This window comes from Uncinocarpus reesii, genomic scaffold (assembly GCF_000003515.1).
Source record: "Uncinocarpus reesii 1704 scaffold_1 genomic scaffold, whole genome shotgun sequence".
In the NCBI taxonomy this organism is placed as follows: Eukaryota; Fungi; Ascomycota; class Eurotiomycetes; order Onygenales; family Onygenaceae; genus Uncinocarpus; species Uncinocarpus reesii.
In genome coordinates, this window is record NW_003052500.1 from 7,299,591 (window position 1) to 7,324,719 (window position 25,129).

The following is a 25,129-nucleotide window of genomic DNA, read 5'->3' on the forward strand; positions in this document are numbered from 1 at the left end:
ACTTGATGAGAGAGCTTGATATGAGATGAAAAGGACGAAAAGGACGCTGAAACCCTCGAATAACACTAGACCATATCGTACATACATATTGATATTTACCTGCAACAGCTCTAGTTTAATAGTACATGTCACGAAGACGTTGCTCTCAGTTCTTTCGTCCAACCTCTATAGCTTCCTCTTCGTTCGGTTTAATGACCGTGTCTTGTTGCCCTGGTTTCCAAGTCTTAATCGCTGGCTTACTCTGCTGAGCAAAGAGAGGTAATTTAACGCGATGGCCACCGAGCTTTTGCTTGCTCTGGAACAGCTCCTTATCCGCTTCACGTTCTCCCTTTGCTTCTACTTCTCCCCATCCAGGTGCTTCCAAACCCATCTTGGCATATTCTTGATCAGACACGACCTTGATAATCTTGACTTTCCATTTTCCAACCTTTAGGATCAGCAGCGAGTCGTCAATAATGAACTTCTCTGTAATGTTAGGCGGCCACGTCTTGACAGGGACATAGGAAATGGCGTCGCCCATAGATTGCTTCGAATCTGCCTGGCTCCCAACGTGCACGCCGTTGTTTACAATTAGACGAAAACCTTCAGCTTTGCTGGACACCAACCCGGCGGACCATAATACTTTATGAAAGTACTGGTTGTAAATCAGGGATCGTGGAAGCGTCACGTGAGGAGATGGCATGTCAAACATATGTAATTTCTGCTGGCGCGGTTCATCTTCACTGTCAGGCGCTGCTTTATCACCGGTCTTGTCCGCAAACTTGGAAACAAAGATTAGGGCGTGGTCTCTTGCAGCCTTCTGGGCTTCATTGGATCCGTGGATAATTTCCACAAATTCGACGGCAAGCTTATGTTGAGCTAGTCGCTTCGAAGGGTTCTCATTATGCTTTTCCATAAGCGTTTTAATCTCGGAAGTGGGTATGAACGTGAACAACTTCAAGTATCGCTCAACATCGGAATCAGGAAGGCGAACAAAATACTGCATACAATATGGGTTAGAATTGGAGACGAAACTGACGTTTCATAAAGACAGTTTTTGGTGCAACTCACCTGGTACAGGTCATAGCATGATGTCATGTCTTTGTCAAGCCAAATGGCATTCCCAGCTGATTTTCCAAACTTCTCACCGGACGATGTCGTTAGAAGAGGAGTAGTAATTCCAATGGGATTGACGAGGTCTGGGTCTTCGCCGGGCTTTGGTGCGAATTCGCTGTTTGGGTTGTTTTTTAGGATGCCTTTAATGGCATCGATTCCGAACAGGATATTGCCGTATTGATCGGATCCTCCGACCTGGATCTGTGTTCCGTGTTGGAAGAGATACCAAAAATCCCATGCCTGCATGATAGGATAGCAGAACTCTGCAAGTGACATGCCACTGCCATCTTCTAAGCGGGATTTGACACTATCCGTGTATTAATTCAGGTAAGGCTGAAAAGCTTTGTAGCTCATGACTTACTTATCACGACCCAGCATCGGCCCCAATCTCACTGCTTGACCAAGAGTCGTCATCACATCCGCGAACGTCTGTTTGTTCCACCATGTGTTGTTGTTCTCCAAAACTCGTCTCCACGCCCACTCATATTCAAATCCATGCTTCGCGCCATACTTTTCGAACGACAAGCCAAGTCTCTTGAGCTGGAGATGCATGTTGGCGATGTTCGCTTTTCTAACCGAGCTTTTCATTAACGGGCGAGTTTCTGTGCGTCCTGTAGGATCACCAACTTTTGCAGTTGCTCCTCCAAGCTATTCGACGATTAGTCAAAGAAGGCTCCAAGAATAAGGAACCTGCTCCTCAGAGACATGGAACTCACAAGCCAAACCGCTTTCATACCGTGTACGTACGCCCAGCCCAATATCATAAACGGCAACATATGCCCAATATGAAGAGATGGTGCGGTAGGATCGACACCGGCATAAAATCCCACTCGTTTATTCGTTATTAGTTTATCCAAAACGTCTCGTTCTCTAAAGCAGACCGACATGTCAGTATATCCCAGTTCGACCGGAGCCCATATAGTTCTAGAAACGAGATAAAATAACAGAGAAACGAACCCGACAATAGAGTTAACAAGCCCCCTTTCTTCCAGAAAGGACAGGAAAGATTGTTGCTTCCCGGCTTGGATCTCCTTTGCCTGGGCCTCCCATTTTTCTTTGGCTTCCTTCGTCCGTCGCAGATGTTGCATTGTGATTTGTCTCTTCTGTTGGACGGCAGAGACGGCCACGTTACGGGCCCGTCCATTTACGCGCGCTGCGGTGTGCATCGCGGCAGAAGCTCGAAGGAGCTTCATCTGGCAGGATATGCATGTCGACGAGAGGAGGGGAGAGCGCTTCAGCTGTAATTGGGAGCGCATCGTAGGAGGCTAATAGACGTTTAATCGTGGGGCTGGTTCATAGGTGCGCAGTATATACGCCGCAACCAGGGAACAAAAGCTGCTAGATATCTTTCTCAAAATCAGACTGGATCTGTCCATCACCGCGACCCCAAATTTCGCGGTCTTGGGGTCGCGCCAAGAAAAAGACCTCAAGCTTCGGAATAAAATTATTCCTCGCGGCCGACGCGCTTGACGCGGCTAGATAGAGAGCATTCGTCCAAAACGCTCTGAGAGATTCGTAGACTATCTGAGCTTTGTAGAAAACTCATATCAAGGAGCTACTGTTATCCAAGACTTAACGTCAATGTCTATCTCATAAATATCTGGACAGTAACCTCATTACTCCATCCGCGCTCCAGCTTCATGTGCTTCCATGCCGCCAAAACATCCACCGACAGCAAATTCCTCGATTCCTGGATTTTGACTGTTTCAACGGGGACTGCTCTACCCAAAAGCATGACCATGAAGTTGTCCTCCACGGTCTTTGTTCCGATATTGGATATGAATATACCCAACTCTCCGATTGCTTTTAGGCTGACATTGAACTGGAGTCGACCATCCGGCGTGACGAATACATCTGAATCGACAATAGCGGCAACACCGGTCATTTTTCCTAAAAGACCCAAAACCGCTACTTTTGTCAGCTCACCAGAATTGCGCTTGTCGTTTTTCCCGCCCAGAGAAAAGGTCCGAATAGGGAATGTAGTAAGGATTTCCCAGCCTCCTTGCTCAAGGCCAATGGATAACAGAAAGCTCTGGTCACATGGCCCTGCGATTGTATCACCCGTGGAAAATGCATGAATGATATATTCAGCCTCGGTGTCAGGGGTAATCCCAGGGAAGTCGGTGATCGATATCAGAGAAACTACATCCTGACCGCCCACGTTGAACAAGCCAAGGATGCCACTGCCAGTATGTGCACGGCCAGTATAGCTCCCTACTTTTAAAAGGTGGCCTTCGTTATAGTTGTGATAGACATCTATTGTCGAGCCTAGGACTGCAGGTCGAAGAATGATGCTATTTCCGTCAAGTGATAGCGCGGTCATCTGGTTCACGAGGGCCAAGTCATGGTTTCCTGGCTCGTCAGTGATATATATCGGCCCGCCTGATACACATCTAGCTGCAGCGTGGAAGGAAGCATATGGATGGTTAGTTTGGAACATGTCCCAGTCCGGTATAACATTAAGATGTCTCGTCAGCAATGAGTTGTGCGCATTGCAGAATATATGCCAGGGATGGGAACTTGGGATATCAGGGAAGAAATCATCGGAATTACGCAGCAGTATGCGCGGTTTCGTAGTCGGTAACTGCGAATGGAATATTATCTGGGGTGCTTGAGACATGCAGGATATGGCTTTTGCTTGAAAGTGCCGCAGCGAAGCGATCGACCAGGCGTCCTGATACGAAGCCGTAAATCGAGAACGGTCAGTTGCGTCGGTTAAAGCGTCAAGGAAAAATTGGGCATCGGTCTTTACGGAATCAACCCCGGCAACTGACAGAAAGGAATATAGGTCATTATAAAAACGATGGATATCGTCAGGGTCGATGACGAGCATGCTTCCCCCAGCAATGCGATCGGCCTTTTGGACTATTTTTGTTTTATATTTCTTTGCAAGCTCCCCATCTGGGGATATTCCTCCCCAGTATCCCATGAGAGCATGCCAGACAGCAATATGTTTAATATTTCGATGCTTGGTGCGGATGCCATCAATGGTATGCCTTAATCCGTTGGGGAATCCTTCCGGGTTGGCTTCAAAACTTGTCCAGCCTCGTGTAAACTGCGACTGGCCTTTGTTATCCAAGGATTGCCAATTATCATCTATGATAAGGTTGGCGATGTTGATACCGTTTGTTTCCAAAGTCTCCAATGCTTTGAATATTTTCTCTTCTGTCAAATCTTGGCCTAACGAATTCCAGGTGCAGTATGCCAAACCGTCATACCAGGTAGAGAGCCATTGGGCATCAACACCTTCAGCATTGTTTGTCCTCTCATATGATTCAGCAGGTGGCGTCGACTGGACAAAATTTCTCGCACATTTCCTAGCCTCATACATCACAGCCGCGATGGCCAGGTCAAAGGATGGAGCTACCGCGGAAAGCACCTTCACATCGGATTCTTCGACTTCGTCGTTTCTCGCAGAGATGAATACGCCTGACTCGCCGGACTTGAGTAGAGTCACCACATTCGTTGGACCACTTACTGCCAAAAGCACCAACGAGAGTCCATCCTTGCGCAGAAACGCCGATAGAATGGCATCTTCCGTCAGCCGGTATGTTTCCAATCCATGCCTTGGAGCCAGCCATGGACTCCATATCCGAACAAGGGAAAAGTTCCTCACGAATTCTTTCGGCAAACCGAGCGCTATCATCGCATGCCCACTCTTGTCTTTGACTGCAGGCCCAACTTTGCCCGTAACACTCCACAAGACCGCACCTGGAGCTTCGCTCAAATGATGCTCCACATTCAATTCGGGATTCAGATTCCTGATAAAATCAGCCAATTGACCAGCTGGGTCGCCATCATTGTATTTCTCAACCCATGACCGGGGCGGATCAAAGACAATTTCTCCATCCTTCGTTCCAAACTGTGCATTCACCCACTGCCACGGAGAATCTGCATCGATTCGATACTTGACCGTGAATGCTGCATGTCTCCCACCCGTAGGAAACTCAAGCTCCTGGGAAAATGTATGCCGACGGTAATTCGACTTTGTATTTTGCCGTCCCAGCGCTATAGGAAGCCGTGTTCCAGTAACTTTTTGCAGCAGGAGTTCAGCCCACGCCCCGTGGACATTATGCCAGATGGCGACCTCCCAGGTTTGTTCCGGAAACGAGCCGCTTGATTCGAGCAGCACGGTGAATCTAACCTAGTCGAAGACAGGTCAATCGAGAAGAAAACAGCAGTTGGGGGGTTGTTTCGAATTTACAATGCTCAGCAGCTAGTTACCTTGTCCTTGGATGCAATTCCACCGCTGACGTCCTTTTTCCTTTTTACAAAGGTCACCTGGCCCAGCGGCGGCCAGGATGATACATTTGCAAACATGCTCATTTGCGCTGCACGGATGAATTTGATCTGCGATGGCTTTTGCTCTTTAGACGGAGACGCCTCTTGATTATATGACATTCTGCGAGCAGCTGTCACTCGAGGCTCAAGTGTGATCTGGATTCGTGACGTGTCTATGTTCTCGAAAGTATGTGCTGCACTTAGTAGTTTACCAGTGGAAATGGGGATATCCAACCAGGCAGTACATAATCAACCTGATGCGAGGCAGTTAGAAGTGAGTCTTTGGCCCTGTTTAACCCCACTTCCAGCATCACAAGGGTCTCTCCGCAGTTCGCCTTGGAGATGCTTCTTTATGGAGACGGCTAAAGTGTATTACAAGCCCCAAAAGCCAATTTCATTCGGGCTACTTTTGTAGCTCCTACGAGCTCTAAAACTATCGCGGAGCGATCCAAATTACGCAAACGGTGTTAACAGCTCAGTTTTGCGCTTAATTCCCCTGAAGCTCTGCGCCCATGCCTCCGAAAGTAATGGTTTTAATCGTGAGGAACTCATCCACTCCGTATTTACTGCCTTCACGGCCAAATCCACTCTCCTTGACTCCGCCAAATCTAAACGCAAAGCATTAGCAAGAGCAACAGGCGTAGATGGGCAATTCAGGAGACTTACGGTGCCGCAGGGTCGCTGATGATCCCTGTGTTGACGCCAACCATGCCAACCTCGAGAGCCTCAGCGACGCGGTAAACTCTTTGGATATCCCTACTGAAAAAGTATCCCGCCAATCCAACTTCCGCCTTGTTGGCCAACTCCACGACATCCTTCTCCGTCTCGAATGGGAAAAGACCGGCTACCGGACCAAAGGTCTCCTCGGAAGCCATCAACATATCTTTTGTCATGCCCGTGATAACAGTAGGATGGAAGAAATTCGGACCAAATTCTCCTGCAGCCTTTCCGCCGATGATAACTTTTCCTCCTTTCTCCTCTGCGTCCCGAACATGCTGAGCGACCTTGTCAACGGCACGAGAGTGGATGACGGGTCCATGAGTGACGCCTTCGTCGAAGCCGTGGCCGAGCTTGAAGCCCTTGACCTTCTCGGAGAATTTAGAGGAAAATTCATCGTAGATCCCCTTTTGGATGTATATGCGATTGGCGCAAACGCAGGTTTGGCCCGAGCTGCGGAACTTGGAAGCGATGGCGCCGGCAACCGCCGCATCAAGGTCAGGGCAGTCATCGAATACGATGAATGGGGCATTTCCACCCAGTTCAAAGGAGAGCTTCTTTACTGTCGATGAAGATTGCTTCATCAGCAGCTTTCCAACATTGGTCGATCCAGTAAACGAAACTTTACGGATTTCCGGGTTGGTGGTCAAGCACAAGCCAACCTCCGGAGTGTTCTTCATCGCAGTCACGAAATTTACAACCCCCTTTGGAATTCCAGCCCGGTGCGCTAGTTCCGCAATGGCGTTTGCAGTGAATGGTGTCTCGCCTGGGGATTTTGCAACGACTGTACAGCCGGCTGCCAAGGCAGGGCCAATCTTCCTGGTGACCATGGCGGCGGGGAAGTTCCACGGTGTAATAAACCCGCAGACTCCAACGGGCTCTTTTAGTGTTATGATCCTGTTCCCAGGGACAGATGATGGGATGGTATCTCCGTATATCCTCGGTGCCTCTTCGCTGAACCATTCAAAGAAATTCGCGGCATAGGCTACTTCGCCCTTTGCATCCGCATACGGTTTCCCGTTCTCCCAAGTGATAAGTGTCGCAAGATCTTCTGCATTTTCCATCATCAATTGATACCATCTTCGCAGCATACGAGCCCGCTCCCGCGCCAGTGTTTTTCGAAAGGAAGGAAAAGCCGCAACTGCTGCATCGATGGCTTTTTGGGTGTCTTCAGTGGTGAATTCGGGACAAGTTCCAATGAGCTTTCCTGTGGAAGGATCTATTGTTGGAGTAAGAGGTCGGGGTTAGCTGATCCTGTCTACATGCTTCTACTCTCACTCAATCAATGTTCACCTTGCACTTCGAACGTTTCCCCACTCTTCGCGTCCACCCATTCTCCATTGACATAGCATTTGCCAATCAGGAGGGATTTATCTTTCAACTTGGACACCACGGGTTAAAGTCAGCGATGGTTTGCAGGTGAAGCAGCGAAAAGGCCATTGCTTTAGAAAATATAGTGCTGCCACTCACTGGAGGAACCGTATGCATTGCGTATCGTCGTCTACCGTAGAGAGCCGGGATTGTGAAGGGGTATCCTGGGCGTGGGCGGCTTAGCTGCTGAAGAATGGGACGAGCTAGCTTTTCCATTTTGATAAAGAGGAGAAGAAGGAGGAGGAGGTAGAGGAGCACAGGTCACACGAGGATCTCGGGTAGCAAAGGTTGGAGGAAGCGGGGAAGGCGAGGATGCAGAATAACTCCTAGATATGTCAATTACCCTGTCAATTACCCGTGCATCCCAGGGACATCAGTAATAATACAAAGCGCCAGCCGGGTGTCAATTGCTAGAAGAATTGCGGTTCCCCAGCCAGACCAGGCAGTGTATTCCAGTGTCTCAGCGGAACAGCAACTGCACTCCAACCCTGGCGATATCACCGAGCTTCCCCAGCTGCTCGGCTTCTCGGAGCTGAACCAGCCAATGACGAGGCGCACTGTGTGCGGGCAAGTTTAACCAACCTGGGTTTAGTGCCGCTTAATCAGCTTTAAGCACCGGACCGGCATTTCTCCGTAAGGACATCCAGCCATTCCCCTTTTCGGCCAGAGGTTTTTGGCCTTGTCGTTGAAGAAAGAGGCGTCTCTGCCAGCCATCCTTTATATACCTCTCCACTCCGATCCCTCAGTCGTCCTTCATCCTACAGTAGGACGCAAGTAGGGCCTCTAGCTATGCAGATTTTCTCTTGGGACCCGCCCGCAAGATCCTCACAGTGCTGAGGATTGTTGTGCCTATTTCGATATATCCCGTTTAAGCATGCTGGAACGCAAGAACAGCGCTGAAAATGACAGCTGCGGCCATCATTTCGCTTGCGCTGGTAGTAAGCCTGTATTTGGCTAGTAGGGACTGAGATGTCTTGGATGAAACGGTCGAAAGTTAAGGAAGCGGTTCTCTCTTGTCTGGTGCTTGTCACTAGATCCTGGGATTTGATATGGAGAGACTTCAAAAAGCGCAAACAGCGTCATTTCCCATCCTTCGTGCGTGGGAAGTGAAGAATAAATGTCGGCTTTTAGATGACATGCATTTTTCGGTACATCTCGTTGTGGCGTCTAATTTCCTCGTTGATCCAATAATGAGTTACTGGTAGCAAGCGGCGTGTGAAGAACGTGAGAAGAAAGATAACTAATCAAAAGCAAAGGAGCAATCAATGCAAAGGATTTCAAGCTGAAAAACGAGTGACGGGTTACTCCGTATGTATTCCGCCGGGAAACATCAGTTTGCCGATGCGAATGGTTAAATTCACTTATTATTCAATTTGACGAGTCGATTTCTCGGCTCCTGGCTTGATGATTTTGGGAGCATGGAACGGCCACTTCGGTTCGACTTCCCACCAGCTTTTGTTGGCTCGACAGCAAGGCTCAACAGGGTGCTTTTAACAGCCAAGCGCATCGCGTGAGAAGTCGCCGCATGTGTGTTGCCTCCAAGAACCCGTCGCGAGTTTTAGCCTTCAGGGTGGCTGTTCCGCTGTCTCTCCACAGCGGCTGGTCCCATGGACCCGAGACCGCCAGACGGCAATCTAGAATCCTGTCGTGCTGCTCGCTTCAACATGATTTCTGGTGAATCGTGGAGGCGGAACAACGTGGATGCAGGGATCTTGCCCATCCCTCAAGATCCAAATTCTCCTGGCTTGTCAGGAAAAAAGAGTCTTATCCACGATCATTGATCGATCATCGCGCACCAGATTGTGGCGAGCTGCTCCTCTTGGGACAAGGCTGCAATCTCTGACAAGATCGACAAAATCGTGATTCCACTCATGCTTCGGGAGGATTGTGGGCTCATCGCTTGGAGCGATGCTAATCTGGAGTAAAACTAACGATCTTGAGCTTGGTGCAGAGCTAAAAAGGACACCCCTTGCTTGCAGAGATGGATCTTCCCTGCCAAACCAACTCATTGGCATCGCTTTCGAAATTAGTGAGTTTCTGGGTTCATCTGCGCATGATTGATTATTGATTCCTCGCCTTTTGAAAGTCGGCAATCCCGAATTCATGGGATCTTGTCCGCCTCATCAAGCTTGATATATGTACGAAGTATACGGAGTACGGAGTATACTCCAAACATTCTCTCCCCAAATCACATAGTTAGTTATCAAACCTTAAAGCCCGAATGAGGCCTTGCTGACTTTTGACATCCCGATGCTACACGGCTTCTTCCAAATTGGCGCGAAACTTTGGCTCAAGGGCCGTCCCTTAGTCCCAGCCGACTCCCCTGTCGCTGGTCCACACGGCGCACGGCAGAGAGGGCGGGCCAATTGTGTTTCATCAGCCTGCCAAATCATGGGTTCCCGTGTTTTTTGCTGAGGTCTTCCGTAGCGCTTGTATTTTAGACTTGCCCTGAGCCCATCAAGCATCACCCAGGAATTTCTCCCCAGCTTTTCGCACCCAGGAGTCGCTGGAATTTCTTGGGAAAAGCTTTGACGACATCTGCCTCGAGGCCAGAAACGTATTGCGGTCGGCTGAGCAAAAGCATACCATGCTATCGCTCGACGCTTCTTGGAGCGTCATTCTTTCGTGACGTTCGCATCCTCGTCGATTACCCTCTCCCGAACGGTGACTTGCTGGTGTCAAAATGGAGTCGAGCGCTCGGGCACCTGGGTCCGACAGAGGGCTCCAATTGCTGATCATCACTGTCGTCATGACGGCTGTTTCGGGCATTTTTGTTATGCTACGTCTGGTGGGCAGATATTTCAGGAGCGTGGTTCGGGCAGATGATTGGGCAATCGTCACATCTTATGTACGGGACTCTCGGAGTCATTCCTGGAACCCGGTGAACATGCTGACGAGACTCTAGCTTTTTGTTGTGTTCTTCGCCGTTTGTAATGGCATTGGTACGTGGCCAAACGACACGTTGGTGCATCCGATATCGCTAACAACTCGTTCGCTACAGCTATCAAGCATGGATTCGGGAAACACACCGTGACCGTTCCGCATTCAGAAAAGCTCGAGGCGCTCAAGGTGAGACTCTGTTCCATCTGTTAACCATGCACATTGGGGATTTCTTTTCGTGTACTAATTTAACGACATCGGAAAATGTAGTGGATGTTCATCGTACAAGTCATATACAAAATCTCCATTGCTGCAACAAAAGTTGCCATCTTGCTCCTCTACCTACGAGCCTTTTATGTGAATAAGCCCTTCCGTTGGGTATGTTACGGCCTTATTGCTTTCTCCGTTGTGTCCACGGTGGCCTATACCCCTTTAACCATATTGCAATGCACGCCGGTAAGAGCATTTTGGGATCGTTCCATTCCGCACCAGTGCATTGAGAACACGAGTTGGCGGACATCGTATTCGGTGATCAACATCAGCACCGATTTCTTAATATTGTTTCTGCCGATCCAACAAATTCTTCGACTGCAATTGGCGCGAAGGGATAAGATTGCATTGATTTTCATATTCTCGCTCGGCGCCTTGTGAGCAACCCCATCTTCCAAACAAATTCTTGAACCCCAGGAAGCTGATCGAAAGGATGAAGCGTGTGCGTCATAAGTTTAATCCGAGTAACCACCATTAAACCAACCGGTGGTAGAAGAGATCCATTGTGTAAGTTAAACTCGTTCGTTTTTCATTTAGCGTGGTGGATTTGTCTGACTGTTTCTCTAGGGAACCCCGTCCCGCTTGCAATATGGAGCATGGTCGAAGTCAACACGGGAATCATATGCGCCTGTATGCCTATGATCCGGCAGTCGCTCTCTCTACTGTGTCCGAGTATTTTTTCCCTCCGTAGCGAGGCTCGTCCCACCGGATACTCTTCAAGCAAGTCGACTAGCCGCAAGTCACGCGGGAAACCAAACGGCGTTTCAGCAGTGACTAATGCTAGTATACTTTGGACTCGTCATGAAGAAGAGCATATTTATATGGCATCCGTAAAACCGGGAAGGGAGTCGCCGATTCCTCGCACAGAGAGTGAGGAAAGAATTATCGGTGTCGCGGAAAATGCGCAGACGAATGATATGAGAATTTTTCAGCGAACGGAGATATCAATAACGGACTCAAGTCGAACGCAATCATGAAATGGTTCTTGATTTTCACTTAATGGCCCGAAGGAGTAAAGATTTGAGTGCGTTTTCAAAGACAGATACCCAGGCTTTCACCTTTGTCTTAAAACTGATGTATCGGCGCCAGAGGCTTTCTGCAGGGTGGTTGCGGTGTTTCGGAAAAGAAATGAATAATTTAGGCTTCTCTGCTTGTTCCTTAACATAATGGTACCTTGGGACGGCCTTTTCAGATTTCCACTTTCTCCCGCGATCTTTCTGTCAACCCTGGATGTTTCTTTTTCAGATGCTGATCCAGATTCCATTTCCTTGAAAAACCCTGTTTGTGCCTTTTGCATTCTTCCACGGGGCAGAATAATTCATAATCCCTCGGTTTATCGATGTATTTGGAGGTTGGCTGATCGTCCTCTACGGTTAACCCATCCTCATCTTCTCCGCTTTCAACATAATTCCAAACGGCTGTGCCATCCTCGGCCTGCTCGAGCTGTACTTTACCTTCGTCTAGCCTCCGGAAGACCATATTCTGCTCAAAGAGATCTGCACAACGCCGGGCTGCACGCATGACGGCGGGGTCTGACCATCCAGCCATAGATGCGATTCCGAGAACATCGCTCCAGTCTCGAAGTCCCAACCTGTCCCTGCGTGGATCAGCCGACTTGGGTGCTCGATTAGTTCCCAAAGAAGGAGAAGATAGGTTTGAAGCATCAACTGGGCCTTGGCTGTTTACGACATTTAGATGGGAACTGCTTGGGCGAGAAGTGGTCCTTGTTCGCTTTCGTCCCCGCCTATGTGGAGTCGACATGCGTTTATTCTCATCATCTTCCGTTTCATATTCAGTTTGGGCCATATCTGCGGCTGTAAGGTAGGCTTGCCGGGCTCGATAGAGATTAAGTAGAAGCTGGTCAAATTTGCTCAGGATATGGCGAGCCTCAGGGCGTAGAATCCGTTTTGATGCTTCATCGTCGGCCTGCACAACTGGACGAAAGGTTCGCCCATCATGAGCTTGATGATCTGCATCATTTTCCTCTTTAGCCGACATCATGGCTTCGCTATCAGAGCCAGCGTTGCGACTTCGGCTCCGAGCATGAGCGGATTTTCGCGGCCATTCACGAGATTGAAACCTCTCTTTTGCGGCTTTCATCATCTGAGCCATGAGGCACTCTTCCAGCTCTGCACTTGGACGCGCATCGAATACGCCCCGCAAAGTCCAATTTTCGTCATCATCTTTCTCGACCTTTTCGGTGGTTCTAGGTACAATTTCTGCAGGTAAAGGCCAAGCCGTCCACGCTCTACTCGGTGCAAACGTAGATGATAAATTTTCAGAGGGAATACCATCATCATGGTTTTCTTCCTTAACATCGTTGGGCCGTCGCTGGTTTATCTGTTTTCTTCTTTCTTTCAATGCAAACGCGTTGTACAGATGTAATGACAGGTCTCTCGCACGTATAGTCTCAAGTGCGGCCACTTCTTGCCTCTCTCGTTTCGTCCACGAAAGCCAGGTATTACGTGAGCCCTCAAACCTGTTTACTCTTTCAGGCGAGCCATCTTCGGACAGAGAGGAACCTTCGGCATCGCTATCTCCTAGCCCAATTACAGGTTTCTTGTCGATATCAGACTCCACAGGAAAGACATGGGCTTCGTTGCCACTGTCTTCATAGTTCAAATCATCGGGATCATCAAACTCTGGCGAGAATAAAGATTGCAACTGTGCATCCTGGGTATTTAAGATCTCTTCATCTTGGGTATTAGGGAAAATGCTTTGAGAGCTCATGTCGCAGAGGTGGAGGAGCAGAGATCAGAGGGCCGTCAGACTCTGAATTTAGCCAATTCCGGGCTGCAAGTACTTGGATGAGAATGGTCAAACATGACTTGATGCTGAACTCGATTGATAGATAGCTACACTTTTTGATGCGAGGTCTGGCTTGCAAAAAAAGTTAGTCACATGACCGCAAATCTAATTCGGGAGTATAAAATGGATATCTACTTCGTACAAACGGTCGATATAAAAATTGAGACATGAACAATTGTGAGAATCTTCTTGCAATTATAGCATCAATTAGGTCCAAGTAGCACTGATGACGCCCCAGTAAGCTTTTCCATTCCACCAAAGACATCCATGTTAAACGAGCAGGTATCATAAAGCTAAACTGGTCTTATCTTATGCTTGTGATTTCTGTTCAATCTTTCTTCGCTTCTTCCTCAATTTCTCGGCCTCCTCATCCTTCTTTTTATTCGAGTACAGCATCTTGTCAAGCAATTTACGCTTCTTCCGGCTCATCATCATCTTTTGGCGCTCGAGCTCCTCCTGTTCCTTCTTCTTCTTAGCTTCGTGTTTCTTAGCCAATGGCTTTTGTTTTGACTTTTTAGAACCCTCAGTCGCACCACTTGTTCCAGTAAATGGGAGCCCTGCAGCCTCAGCCTCAAGTTCCTTTTGGTGTTGGTTTCGCGCGGTCTCTTCCTCATCCTCAGACTCGGATTGCACGTCGACAGGTTCATTAGGACTTCCAGACTTTTCGACATTTTCTTCTTCGCTCTCTTCCTCTTCATCGTCAGAACCGGGAACATCTACATCCATACCACCATCATCAAATTCTTCATCCGACTCTTCAGCTGGGGGGGGCTGAATCTTTTGAGTGGTCACATTCTCTGACTCTTCCTCCTCTGATTCCTCTTCCTCCTCAGCTATTCTCTCGGCCTCACCCTCCCCTTCTTGCTCTGCTAGACCCAAGCGGGGATCATAATCACCCTTGGAAGGTTTGACCCATGGACTAAGGTGGGGAGGTAATGTAGCACCTGGGGCGTAAAGATCGGGTCTCAGAAGTTTGCCTTCATTTATGCAGTCCCAAACCCACTGAGGCTGTACATAAGTCCTGCCAGGCATCTTGGTCCCTGGTCGCACTCTAGGCGTTGTTTCGGTTCCTTCGGCCGGATTTTGTGGCATAGGAGGAAGAGCGGATTCGGGAAGAGGTGGGCGATCTACGACTTGGTGCGTTATCCGAGGGTCCGTTTCGTCATTTGTAAAGGCCCCTTCACCCAAAACAGCGTCCCAGCCTATCCGTTTGCACCCAAACGCTCTGAGTAGAAATTCCAGAGGTGCTCGCGGTGCTTCTCTGGAAATAAAAAAGGTGTAAGGAGCAAACAACGAGGCCGCCTCATTTCCGCTCATTTGCGGTTGGGGGAGAGTATCCGCTTCGGGTGCAGCGGCTTCAAATCTATCAATTGCATCGGTGTTGGCCTCCTCCTGTTCAACCGCCTGTTGGTCAAGCTCATCGTCGAGTTTCGCCTTTTCAAGAAGAGTATTAACTTTGGCTTGCATATTTTTCGAAATAGCATCATCCTTTACAGGTTGCCCATTCGTTTCGGGCTCAGATGCTATCGCCTTTTGAGTTTCGCCGACTTTCCTACCTTCGAGAGTGAAAGCGGCAAGCTCTGCACCACACTCATCGCGCTTCAAGTCGAATTTTGGAGGATATACCAACCCGATCGATGTGTATAGACGGAAGTTGACAAATCCAAGAAGTGTAGTGTAAAACTCCACGAATGTAGCCATAATCCTGTAGTCCACATCCCCGGTGACCTTCTGAACGAATCGATACGGAACTAGCCACAAAATATCCTGCCCTTGGATGGTGGCCTGGTAGTAGATACCTTTAATAGACAGAAAAGATTTTCGTAGCGAATTGGTGGCAATGAGATAGTGCTGGAATTCATGACAAAGTCGCTGGCAGAGGGCAATTGTCTTCGGAGGGACATTCGTCGTGGAGGGAAGGTTCGCGAAAAGGAAGAGCAAGGATAAAGCGTCATCGAGATCCCGGAGAGCGTCAATGAAAGTGGGATAGCGTTCTTTTATGATATGATCGAGCGAAATTTTCGGAGCATTGTTCTTTTCTAGTCGAGCTGCATCGCCAACTTCTCCACGACCTAAAGACCTTGCGATCTTCTTGGAAAGAGCCTTCTGTTCTCTGAATTTCCTAAGCAGGGGCTCATGTAGCAGATATTGTATATCCCTAGTGTAGTAGAATGTCGTGCTCGGAGTCGCAGTCTTAGACGCCTTCTTCTTGCTTCGTGGCTCGCGGGGATATATGCCTAGAATCGAACAAGCATCAGCTATCTAGCACATATTATTCCAACGTTTTTTACCTACCTTTAAAGATGCATAATCGGCGAAAGTCAGGAAGCGATATCTGCAGCTTGCGAACAGCTTGAGTTCTCGTGATATAGTTTTTGGCTGCGCCGGAGGCTCCTATGATACAATTAGCAGCGGGATACGCAAGTATGGAAAGGAACAGCAGAAATACCCTTCTTCTTTATTTTCGCCATTGTGGTGAATCCAACTGGCGACGAATGTTAGGAGAAGCAGGTGAGTTGCATCGGCGCATCGACATTTGAATCTCGAAAATAAAATTTTGGAAAAAGCTTTTGGTGGTCCATGCTTTGCCAAGCATTCTCCTTGGTGAACCGGCAGCATCACAGACAACCAGACCGGCTCAGAACAGCCATGCGATTGCGAAGCTGGAGGATTTGAAGAATGCCGGTCGACCGGAGAAAGGTTTGGGTGTTCGGGGGCGCTTTTCTCCTGCGACTTCTTTTCATTCTTTTGTTTCCCGGCCTTCCCGACCTGCTCACGGGGCGGGTTGAGGTCTCAACGCCAGTGAGCAGCTTCAAGAGGTGTAAGGTTTGGGATGCTCCCGCAGGCGCAAAGAGTAGCTGTTGACTTCTTCATATTATAGTGCAAGAAGGCCTCTTTTTATATAAGCGCAATGTCTCTCCCTACGATGGAGGCGTTTTCCACCAGGTAGGTCTCGATTACCGTTTCGCGTTGGTGCTGTAATTGAAGCTAACTGGAACAAAAGGCGCCTATTTTACTCCCAATTCTCTCGCTATTACCCGAGACTCGACACTGCCAGCTCATTACTAGCCTTGTGTATATCGCTCTCGACCTTCTAAATGCCAATGCTTTGGAACGCATCGCCAATTCAGGGGAGGCAGTCGCCTCAAGGCTATACACTTCCCCGCGGAAGCATATAAGATGGGACGGTACAACGATTGCTGCAGGGTATGGTATTGTTTCTATCCATATGGTAGTTTACTGACTTATTTTCCTAGTTACTTGTTCAACCCATTTACTATCGCGTCCTGCCTCGGTCGATCGACGAACCTTTTTACCAATTCCGCGATTATCTCTTCCATAGCCAATGCAATCGAGGGCAATAGTTTTAATTCCATGTTAGCATTGGGATTAGGGTCATACATGTCACTTTATCCAGCGTTACTCTTTCCGCCCATGGTCTTACTTTGCTACGATCGTTATGTTATGAACGGAAAGACCGCGAAAAGAGTTATTTCATATACCTTGAGTCAATTTGTGGTATTTGCTGGAAGCATTGGCGCCTTTTTATACATTTCATACTTCATTGCTGGGCAATCATGGGAATTCATATCCGCAACATACGGCGTGCAGCTTCTGGTCCCGGATCTTACACCCAACGTTGGGCTGTGGTGGTATTTCCTGATTGAAATATTTGATCCATTCAGGGGATTCTTCTTGGGAGTGTTTTGGTTGCATTTGGCTTCCTATGTCGGTGGCCTAACTATCCGTATACGACGACAGCCGTTATTTGTCATCACCACGCTCTTCGGAATCTTTGCCATCTTCAAAGCCTATCCCAGCATTTCGGACGTTTCTCTCTACTTCGCCTTCTTGCCTCTATACAGACATATATTCCCTCGTAAGTGTTTCTACCCTACTGTGAAAACGTCGCTAACATGTCCAAGTTATGCGGTATACCTTTTTCGCAGTTTCTGCGTTACTGTACGCAAGTTTGCTGGGACCGATATTTCATCATCTCTGGATTTACGCCGGTTCGGGAAATGCGAATTTCTTTTATGCGATAACACTGGTATGGAGCTTGGGGCTTTCAATCGTCGTCGCGGACTCTCTTTTCGCAGTATTGAGAGACGAGTGGGAGGAAGAGAGGCCTGAAATGAAGGGTAGGGACGCGAGACAGATCTAGGTGGACGCTTGTTCTTGCGCTGTTTCCGCCTTGCCCTTTAATGATTTAGACAGTATCATGTAATCGAAGTCTTTCACATGCCCGTTCCGCAATTTCATGGGTTTCGGGGAGAATTCATCCTCGACAAAACCTAGCCGCTCATAGAATTTTACTCCTGACTCGTTTGATTTGTATACTGTCAACATTGCTTTTTCTAATCCGATGTTTCGCCCAATCTCCTCGTATACACGCATCAGTTGCTTTCCAACTCCTTTACGTTGCAGCCTGGGTGCCAAGTGGACCTCATAGCAATAGAGAACAGGCAAGCCATCCTCATACGTAGTCATGAAGGAGAGCATTCCACCAAGATTCCCATTCTCCACGGACTGCTCAGTGGTCTTTTGGGACTCCTCTTCATTGGACTGGCGAAGAAGTAACATATAGCGCATATCAGGGAGTTTCATTTCAGCTTTCTTTTTCGCCGGCGACCATCCATTGCGGGAGTTTTTATATGCTTCAACGCTGGTGTACTTGAGAAGAGCAAAGCATGCGTCGAAATAGTGCTTTGGGATCGTGGACGCGGTATAGAATTTGATGGTGTATTGTTCATAGTCTTCATTATCATTCTCTCGGTTCCGAAGCTCGGTTTCCTGGCATCGAGAAAGACATGGAACCTGTATGGCGCGCGTCAAGGTGTGGGGAGGAACATAGCGCTCAATGAAATCGTCGAGAGACAAGGAGTTGACGGTTTCGACTAGGCGGGGCTTTTTGGTCAATCGACGTCCTGTTATCTATGTCAGTAACAATGCAGACGATGAACAAGGAGAACACACTTTGCGCGGCGGAGGCCCCGTTCATCCTCTTTGCAATATGTAGTTCGTCTGAACCCAGGTTACTAGCCATAGGAGATTCAGGAAAGCTGTCCTGATATTTGCGCTTCTGTGTTGATGATCGGCCAGCATGTTGAATGATGTCAGGACCGGTGCTACCTGCCATGGTGCTGAATAATCAGTGGTTGATAAAGGTGCTCAATGTGGACAGATGATCTATTTGGTAGAATGCCGATCAAGGAGGTCCAGGCAAGTATTTTTATGCGCAAGAAGTCGGCTTTGATACCGTGCCTAAAAGCTGTTTTAACGAGCAGCCGCATCGCGCGTCTCAACACCGCAAATAAAGTTCCGCCCGAAACTCTCCCGCAAAAGCTTCTATTTTGGAGCAGAGAACTTACACCAACCCAGTGATGGCAATTGACAGAAAGTCGGGATGTTGACTGCCCATATATCAAAAGATAGCTGGATATTAAACTCATGCGCGCGGCATCTCTTCTCTCCGCAACACTCCGACCGTCCCGGTTGAGTAAAACGGTCAGCTTAGACCATGTCAGCAACCACTTCTATATCGTGCTTCCAGGCTACCTATTCTGATTGTTCGCTGAGCTGTAGTTTATCCAACGACAACGGGCAGTTAAACTCTGGCGCGAAATCGTACGGGGAATTAATAGTATGCCAATTGTGCCAGGTCTCGCCCGACCATTAGGATACTAAATTGCTCTAGAAATCCCCCCATCAACGACAAGGGACGAATTGCGAACCTTTGCTCGACAGGAGTTCGAACGTAATAGGAACGTAACCGATCTGGTAGGCATGCTATGTCCGTTTGATTGAACTTGGCTAACTCCAGGCAGACGCACATCCGGTATCTGATCTCGGTACGTTGATATCCCGGATTTTATTGGGCTGGATAGTTCTACAGCTAACACAGCAGTTCAGACGGGAAAGACAGAGTTTGATGCGATGAGGCGGTATATCGACGAACAAGCTTCCTGATTAACGCACTTTTCGAGAGCAAAAGGCTCAGGCAGATTGAATAGGATAGTTTTGTAACCTCTGTCATAGATCCACCCTCAAACAAGATACAAGCATATAGGAAGGAGGTAGAACGGTACCGTGAAGTAAAAGAGAAGAATATTCGCCTATCTCCAATGCCAACGCCTACCCATGATGTATAATAATGTACAGGTTTTCTAGAAGAGTAAATCCGGTCAAATACTAGATCATTTCTCCTTACCCAAACTCTTGACAGCATCCAGAATCCCACCCGTTGGTTTCGCCTCTTCCGACTCCTTCGTTGGAACTTTCGGCGCGTCAAGGTTGGCCTCCTTTGGCTTGTTCCCAGCCTCCTTCGCCGCCTTTCCAACAGCCTCATGTCTTTCCCTCCATTCTCTATCTTCCTGGTCTCTGATTTCCAGCTCTCTTAACCAGGCATCACGCTTCGCCTGGGCTTTCTTATCAGCCACCGCCCGTTCGAGTTCTTTCCGTTGCGCCCGCTCCGCTTGGTAATAAAACCCGCCACCGACGCCGGCCAGGAGGGTGAACGCTTGGGCATAGATACGGAAGCGGAACATGCGATTGAGCTGCGCGGAATCGCCCGCTTTCATCGATTTATACGCTCGCAATAGCGCATAACTGGTGGCCAGGCATCCTGCGGGGATCGGGCGAGTTATTAGCTCATGTACGGCGAGGAATTGAACGGGGAGAACTGAGCACAGTAATATGCGTAGAAGGTAGGAGTTGTACCTATCAGGATGAGTGGTTCTTCTCGCAATCGGCGTTTGAGCTTCGCAAACGGCTTCTCCTCGAGAAACTCGCTGTAGACCGAATCAATTGAGTGCGCTTTGCAGAGGGTGATGGGAACAGTACTTACGGATCAAACGATGACGGCAGAGGTCTATCACTCATGATGAGAACATTCAAGGAATACCAGCGATTATCCCCAAGCCAAAGTCGGAAAGAAAAGTGTTGGACTCTTATGCGTCCCGCTGCAAAATCCCGTTCGCTATCGGGGACCAATAAATGCGGGCGGCGGCAAGCTCTGGAAGGTTGAGACGGCAGTTTAGCGCGACAACTCCACGGAGCCCGATAAATTTCCCAGTCAACCTCAAAAAGAATCACCAGCCAACAACACGAAACGTTAGGTTATCCGAAACACGAGTACCTACTCTACAACGCATGGATACAAAAGAAGTACACGGGAAGCGCGCAACGGCCGTTGTTTCTTGATGACTGAGAAAGGGCCGGTCGAAAGGGAAGGTCTCCTACATTGACTGAACCTCTGGATGAAGTCCCTGCCAAACCACCTTACTGAACACATGGCTTTTCGGACAGAGGTTGCATTAATCACCCTTTTGCACAAATAGACATGAGGCTAATCAAGGTTGGATACATGAGTATGGCTAATCGACCCATCGCAGTTGAACCGTCTTCCCCCTAAGCTTCTTCCTCGCGAACACACGTTACGGCCCCGAATTCCAGGCTGACACTGAGGGGTGCATCATGTGGGCAATCGGAGCATCACTCCCAGAGCAAAATGGCTATCTAGCGCGGCATTGGCTCCGGTGGCACCATCCCGAGCAACACTCCTCGTTACCGGTGCAGATCTTCCGCGGGGCTAAACAATAAACGTCAGGATTATGGAATTGAAAATCAGATTGCGAGGCTGGATTGAGTTGCCTAATTGTAGGAATCGAAAGACTTACGGCGGCATCCTTGACTTTCAATTTCATGACTGATCCCGGTGCTCATTGCTGCTGGGGACGCACAAACTGCAGCAGCGAAGAACAGAATCCCAGCGTGGACGAGCGTGAGCTTCATGGCTGTTCTTTCTGATTCGAGATTCGACGTCCGGTTTTGAGCGGGTTTGAAGAGATCAATTATCCGAAACTGGAGGAATAGGCACGCTTTTCGACTACTTAAGAGCGGGAATTAATCTTTGCCTTTATATCTTTTTAACCGCGTCTCAGATCGTCGCCTACCTGGCTGTATCCGATACGACTGGGTGCTGATATTGGGAATCGGTGTCGGTCAACTCGTACAACGATAATAATTCTCCCGTAACGAGCTTCCGTCGCACATAGAGGCATGAATTTGAAGTAACGGCTCTGACGTCTATCCATTGGCATGAGTCGATATGAATCTCAGTCATGACCCAAGCTAGAGGCGGGACGACCAATTAAACAGTGTTCGGCGAATATAACAAAGGGCAAACGTTTCTATGCTGCTCCATAACCAGCAGCTTCTGGACTGACTAGCGCACTAGTCACAGCACCGGCGTCATTGCAGCGCCTGGCTTGAGTAACTCGAGTATTCTGATGCTATTCACAGCTTTAATCTCAGGAGCCCCTTGCATCGTATGTAGTACCTTGTGCTATGGGTTATCTCGTGGGAATAGTACTTGGCCTGAACCAATTTTATCTTCACCGGCTCGCGATTGCCGTCGGGGGATATGCGATTTTGTGAAATTACACGACTGTATTGTCCGGTTGCAGCAATTTCTTGACTCGAGTACTTCGCCTTTTGATGAATCGCGGCGTAGGTCGCAATGAGCAGACCAGCTGAAGAGGATATATGTATGCAACGGTTCATTAAAAGTCGGCCGCTTTGAGTGACTCTTCGATCCAACTAGGGAGACAGCAAAATACCGGGATTGCACAGTTCACACACTCGCCCTCAAAGCTGGGCCAAATACAGGACTTTAAAATGACTCTTAGGTATGCTTTTACGGGTTATATATCTATATTAAACAGCTGTCACCGTGACACAGCGCTCTGTGTGGTATTTATTGCGATCAGTGGAACTAACCACCCATCCACACTTAACTGCAATCAAAGGTCCAGGGCCAGACTAATAAGGAGGTGGTATCAGCGTCGTTGCCAGATAACTATTTAAAATTCGGGCCGATTCCTTCAGGGAAGATTCTCTATCACAGGATCAGTTGCCGCGCTGAACACTCAGTTGTTAATCCTTGCGGGTTGAGATGCCCGGCTGCACCCTGGAACAAGACCACAATGAACGACCTTCGACACCATGGAAACCTAAATGGCTCTGAAAATCGGACACGCTTGTGTAATTTGTGCACATAAATTCTGCTCGACCATCCTCGGTGATGCGTTCAACTATCTTCATTCCGATAAGGCCATAATTTTGAGAACAGTTGCCTTTCTGCCTCGTCATCACCACCGGCTATGAAAGAGTCCCTGAGCTCTGCCACAGCCCTTTGCACCTCGTCGAATACAGCTGAATCTACCATCCCATCGGGAGGTAGGCCCCAATTATCCTGAAAAAGGGCCAGAATCTGTGAAACGTTGCTCATACTTTCCTCCTCTGCTTCGTGTGCTTCGAGCTCTTGCTCGCCGAAAGTCACAGGACATGGGCCAGAGTCTGGACAAAGATACTGCCACTGTTTAGCAATTGAATGCAAGGCACGTCGAAGGAAGAAGACGTCGTGATCCTCCCAGACGTTCACAACCAGGCGAGAAGGCTCTGTTCGTACGTCGAGGTTTTCAAGTTTCAGAGCAGCCCAATGCCTTGGATTTTGATCCATCGTCTCAGCGAGGTAATATTTGTGGCAAATCTCGCTTTTCTGATTGCTGTCGATCTTATCCTTTTCGCTTTGGTCAAGGGAGTCATAATCATCTGGAAGCTTGGGCACGTCCCAATTATTTGACACTCCTCCTGGATGCTTGAACATTCTTGGGATGCCACATTGGTAGTAGAGTGGCATGACTGCAGCTGACTGCCAGTCAATTATCCGAGTAATCTGTCTTGATTTAGGGTCGACAAATACATTGTCAAGATGAAGATCCGGGTGCCAAAGTGTCGGCGAATGAGTAACGGAAGGCACCATCGCTGGCATTAGTTTCAGATACCGATCCAAGAGATCAAGAAGTTCGTCAGGCGATTCGGGTTTCGTTGTTGACCGGTGGTAATTTAGACGCGGACGGCCGTGTGCTTTAACGAATCTCTTTTCGTTTGTGGCCATCGCTTCTACAAACTCGAGCGGTCGGGTGTCTATGTCCCATGAGCATCAAGCTGTATGTATGTGCACCTGGAAATCTCACATGGTCCCCGGTTAATGTTCATACCAGCCCTAGCATCACGCCACATACCGCTTGAGACGAGTGGTCCTAAAGTAAAACGCTCATATATTGATGGCGCCGCTCGTGTACTAGTAGTGAAGCTGCCACCCCCAGATGGACCGTTTAGAATATCATGTTTGAAATAGATGCAGCCGCATTTCGAGAATTGCATAGACGCAAACTGATGTTCTATTTTCACGATCTGTAATACCATCTCAAGTCGACATTCCATCGGCCATTGATACCAGAGTCGACCTAGGGGCACGCCTGGGGCCTTTTCTTCTAAAATGTATTCAGCACCAACAGGGTTGTTCCGATCGGCCGACCAAGCGATTATGCGAGGAGCGGGAATTTTCATAGCGTCCCGTATCTGGCAAAGGACAAATCAATCTGACTCCTGCTTTCACGACGGAGGTATGCACCTACGAATTCACGAGTCGCTACTTCTGATGCTGTTGTATAATACGCAGGGCCTGCAATCGGGTTTGGCAGACGTGCAATAATCTCTGAGCCGTTGTTCATTGTAAGCAGGTAGACCTTATTGTTCAGCCCTTCACGGCACTTCATGACTCTGACACCTAGATGACAAGTCAGCCTCTGGTCAGTTTGAACGAAGGGTAACGGGCTTACATTGGCTTGCACCATGGTCAGCGACTGCAGAGACTGCAGAGACTGCAGTTTTCAGGAGCTGCCGCAAGTCGAATTTGAGATACCTTTGAGATATTTGTGCAGTCTCATTGTGTCTTCAATGAATGTCAGTATGGACTCATAAAAACATATGGGACGCATTAAACATACAGCCAGCGGTTTCTTCTATATCTGTAAAGGTCCTCCTCCGAAATTTCTTCCACTGAGAATCGTCAGAATAGCCAAAGAGGTAAACGGGTTTGGGACACTTACACGTCCCATCGGACTTTTCCGCGACAATATGAGGAGTTGCCGTATCATAAGTACTGTGCCTTTTTACCGAATTTGGTAATACAAAGGTGGTGACAACTGGTGATCTGGAAATGATAGCTTGTTTGGAAAGCCAGCAGCAGGATGGAGCAGCTCTAATAAAAAGCATTGTTGTTTTTGCTATTGTGAACAGTTGACGGCTTCAGTGCGAATTATGCATGAATCCATTCTTAGCCAATGAGCTAAGGCCTTGTAGCACATAACCCCTATACAGATGGTCTGTGTGCTGGTAATTAGTTTGTTGTGATGTGAAAGTCATTATATATTTATATATCCCCTCTTTAGGTAGTTTGTCAAGTTGGAGTTCCAACTCTTGGTTGACAAGGGACCAATGGCTGACCATGCTGTATAACTCATGCCCCTGATATCTAGATAATCAATTCCCGCCACTAGTTTAAAACCTATATTAAGATGTTATGTATGAGCTCTACCAGTTACAATAAATATAGACAAGCAACCTCACATTTCATTTTCAATGAGTGTCGAGTCTCTTTCTAATTTCTCCATATCTTCTGGCAAATCAAGCTCTCTGGGCGATCTATCAAAAGCTGTCCAATAGGCCCAGTGCTTTTGGTACAACTTACTGAATCTTCATATTGAAGTGAACACTCTCCAGCTACTGGCGAATATGAATCCCTTGTTCTCTAGTGGCACTCACACCTACAAATGTGCTGATCAGCAGGCTGGCTTGC

At 48.2% G+C, this 25,129-nt stretch overlaps 9 protein-coding genes across 9 annotated transcripts; 1 reads left to right on the top strand and 8 right to left on the bottom strand.

Moving 5' to 3' along the window:
* Nucleotides 1-145: 145 nt before the first annotated feature.
* UREG_02740 (tyrosyl-tRNA synthetase) lies at nt 146-1,647 on the bottom strand (the record flags this gene model as incomplete). The annotated part of the gene is made up of 3 exons (XM_002543178.1): nt 146-979; nt 1,051-1,402; nt 1,457-1,647. 3 exons carry the CDS (start codon nt 1,645-1,647, stop codon nt 146-148), a joined length of 1,377 nt encoding a protein of 458 aa, XP_002543224.1.
* Nucleotides 1,648-2,680: 1,033 nt separating this feature from the next.
* Nucleotides 2,681-5,496, bottom strand: UREG_02741 (uncharacterized protein; the record flags this gene model as incomplete). The annotated part of the gene is made up of 2 exons (XM_002543179.1): nt 2,681-5,239; nt 5,320-5,496. The coding sequence occupies 2 exons, from the start codon at nt 5,494-5,496 to the stop codon at nt 2,681-2,683; spliced, it is 2,736 nt and encodes a 911-aa protein (XP_002543225.1).
* Nucleotides 5,497-5,863: 367 nt separating this feature from the next.
* On the bottom strand, nt 5,864-7,680 carry UREG_02742 (succinate-semialdehyde dehydrogenase; the record flags this gene model as incomplete). The annotated part of the gene is made up of 4 exons (XM_002543180.1): nt 5,864-5,984; nt 6,043-7,312; nt 7,387-7,474; nt 7,564-7,680. The coding sequence occupies 4 exons, from the start codon at nt 7,678-7,680 to the stop codon at nt 5,864-5,866; spliced, it is 1,596 nt and encodes a 531-aa protein (XP_002543226.1).
* A 2,467-nt stretch (nt 7,681-10,147) lies between these two features.
* On the top strand, nt 10,148-10,557 carry UREG_02743 (uncharacterized protein; the record flags this gene model as incomplete). Its single annotated transcript, XM_002543181.1, has 3 exons — nt 10,148-10,252; nt 10,370-10,406; nt 10,466-10,557. The coding sequence occupies 3 exons, from the start codon at nt 10,148-10,150 to the stop codon at nt 10,555-10,557; spliced, it is 234 nt and encodes a 77-aa protein (XP_002543227.1).
* A 1,245-nt stretch (nt 10,558-11,802) lies between these two features.
* UREG_02744 (uncharacterized protein) lies at nt 11,803-13,229 on the bottom strand (the record flags this gene model as incomplete). Its single annotated transcript, XM_002543182.1, has 2 exons — nt 11,803-13,093; nt 13,168-13,229. The coding sequence occupies 2 exons, from the start codon at nt 13,227-13,229 to the stop codon at nt 11,803-11,805; spliced, it is 1,353 nt and encodes a 450-aa protein (XP_002543228.1).
* Nucleotides 13,230-13,731: 502 nt separating this feature from the next.
* UREG_02745 (uncharacterized protein) lies at nt 13,732-15,893 on the bottom strand (the record flags this gene model as incomplete). The annotated part of the gene is made up of 3 exons (XM_002543183.1): nt 13,732-15,659; nt 15,718-15,816; nt 15,872-15,893. The coding sequence occupies 3 exons, from the start codon at nt 15,891-15,893 to the stop codon at nt 13,732-13,734; spliced, it is 2,049 nt and encodes a 682-aa protein (XP_002543229.1).
* Nucleotides 15,894-17,583: 1,690 nt separating this feature from the next.
* UREG_02746 (uncharacterized protein) lies at nt 17,584-18,562 on the bottom strand (the record flags this gene model as incomplete). The annotated part of the gene is made up of 2 exons (XM_002543184.1): nt 17,584-18,350; nt 18,400-18,562. The coding sequence occupies 2 exons, from the start codon at nt 18,560-18,562 to the stop codon at nt 17,584-17,586; spliced, it is 930 nt and encodes a 309-aa protein (XP_002543230.1).
* Nucleotides 18,563-19,619: 1,057 nt separating this feature from the next.
* Nucleotides 19,620-20,304, bottom strand: UREG_02747 (uncharacterized protein; the record flags this gene model as incomplete). Its single annotated transcript, XM_002543185.1, has 2 exons — nt 19,620-20,142; nt 20,270-20,304. 2 exons carry the CDS (start codon nt 20,302-20,304, stop codon nt 19,620-19,622), a joined length of 558 nt encoding a protein of 185 aa, XP_002543231.1.
* Nucleotides 20,305-22,513: 2,209 nt separating this feature from the next.
* UREG_02748 (uncharacterized protein) lies at nt 22,514-24,546 on the bottom strand (the record flags this gene model as incomplete). The annotated part of the gene is made up of 4 exons (XM_002543186.1): nt 22,514-23,412; nt 23,511-23,850; nt 23,907-24,058; nt 24,279-24,546. 4 exons carry the CDS (start codon nt 24,544-24,546, stop codon nt 22,514-22,516), a joined length of 1,659 nt encoding a protein of 552 aa, XP_002543232.1.
* Between the last annotated feature and the right edge of the window lie 583 nt (nt 24,547-25,129).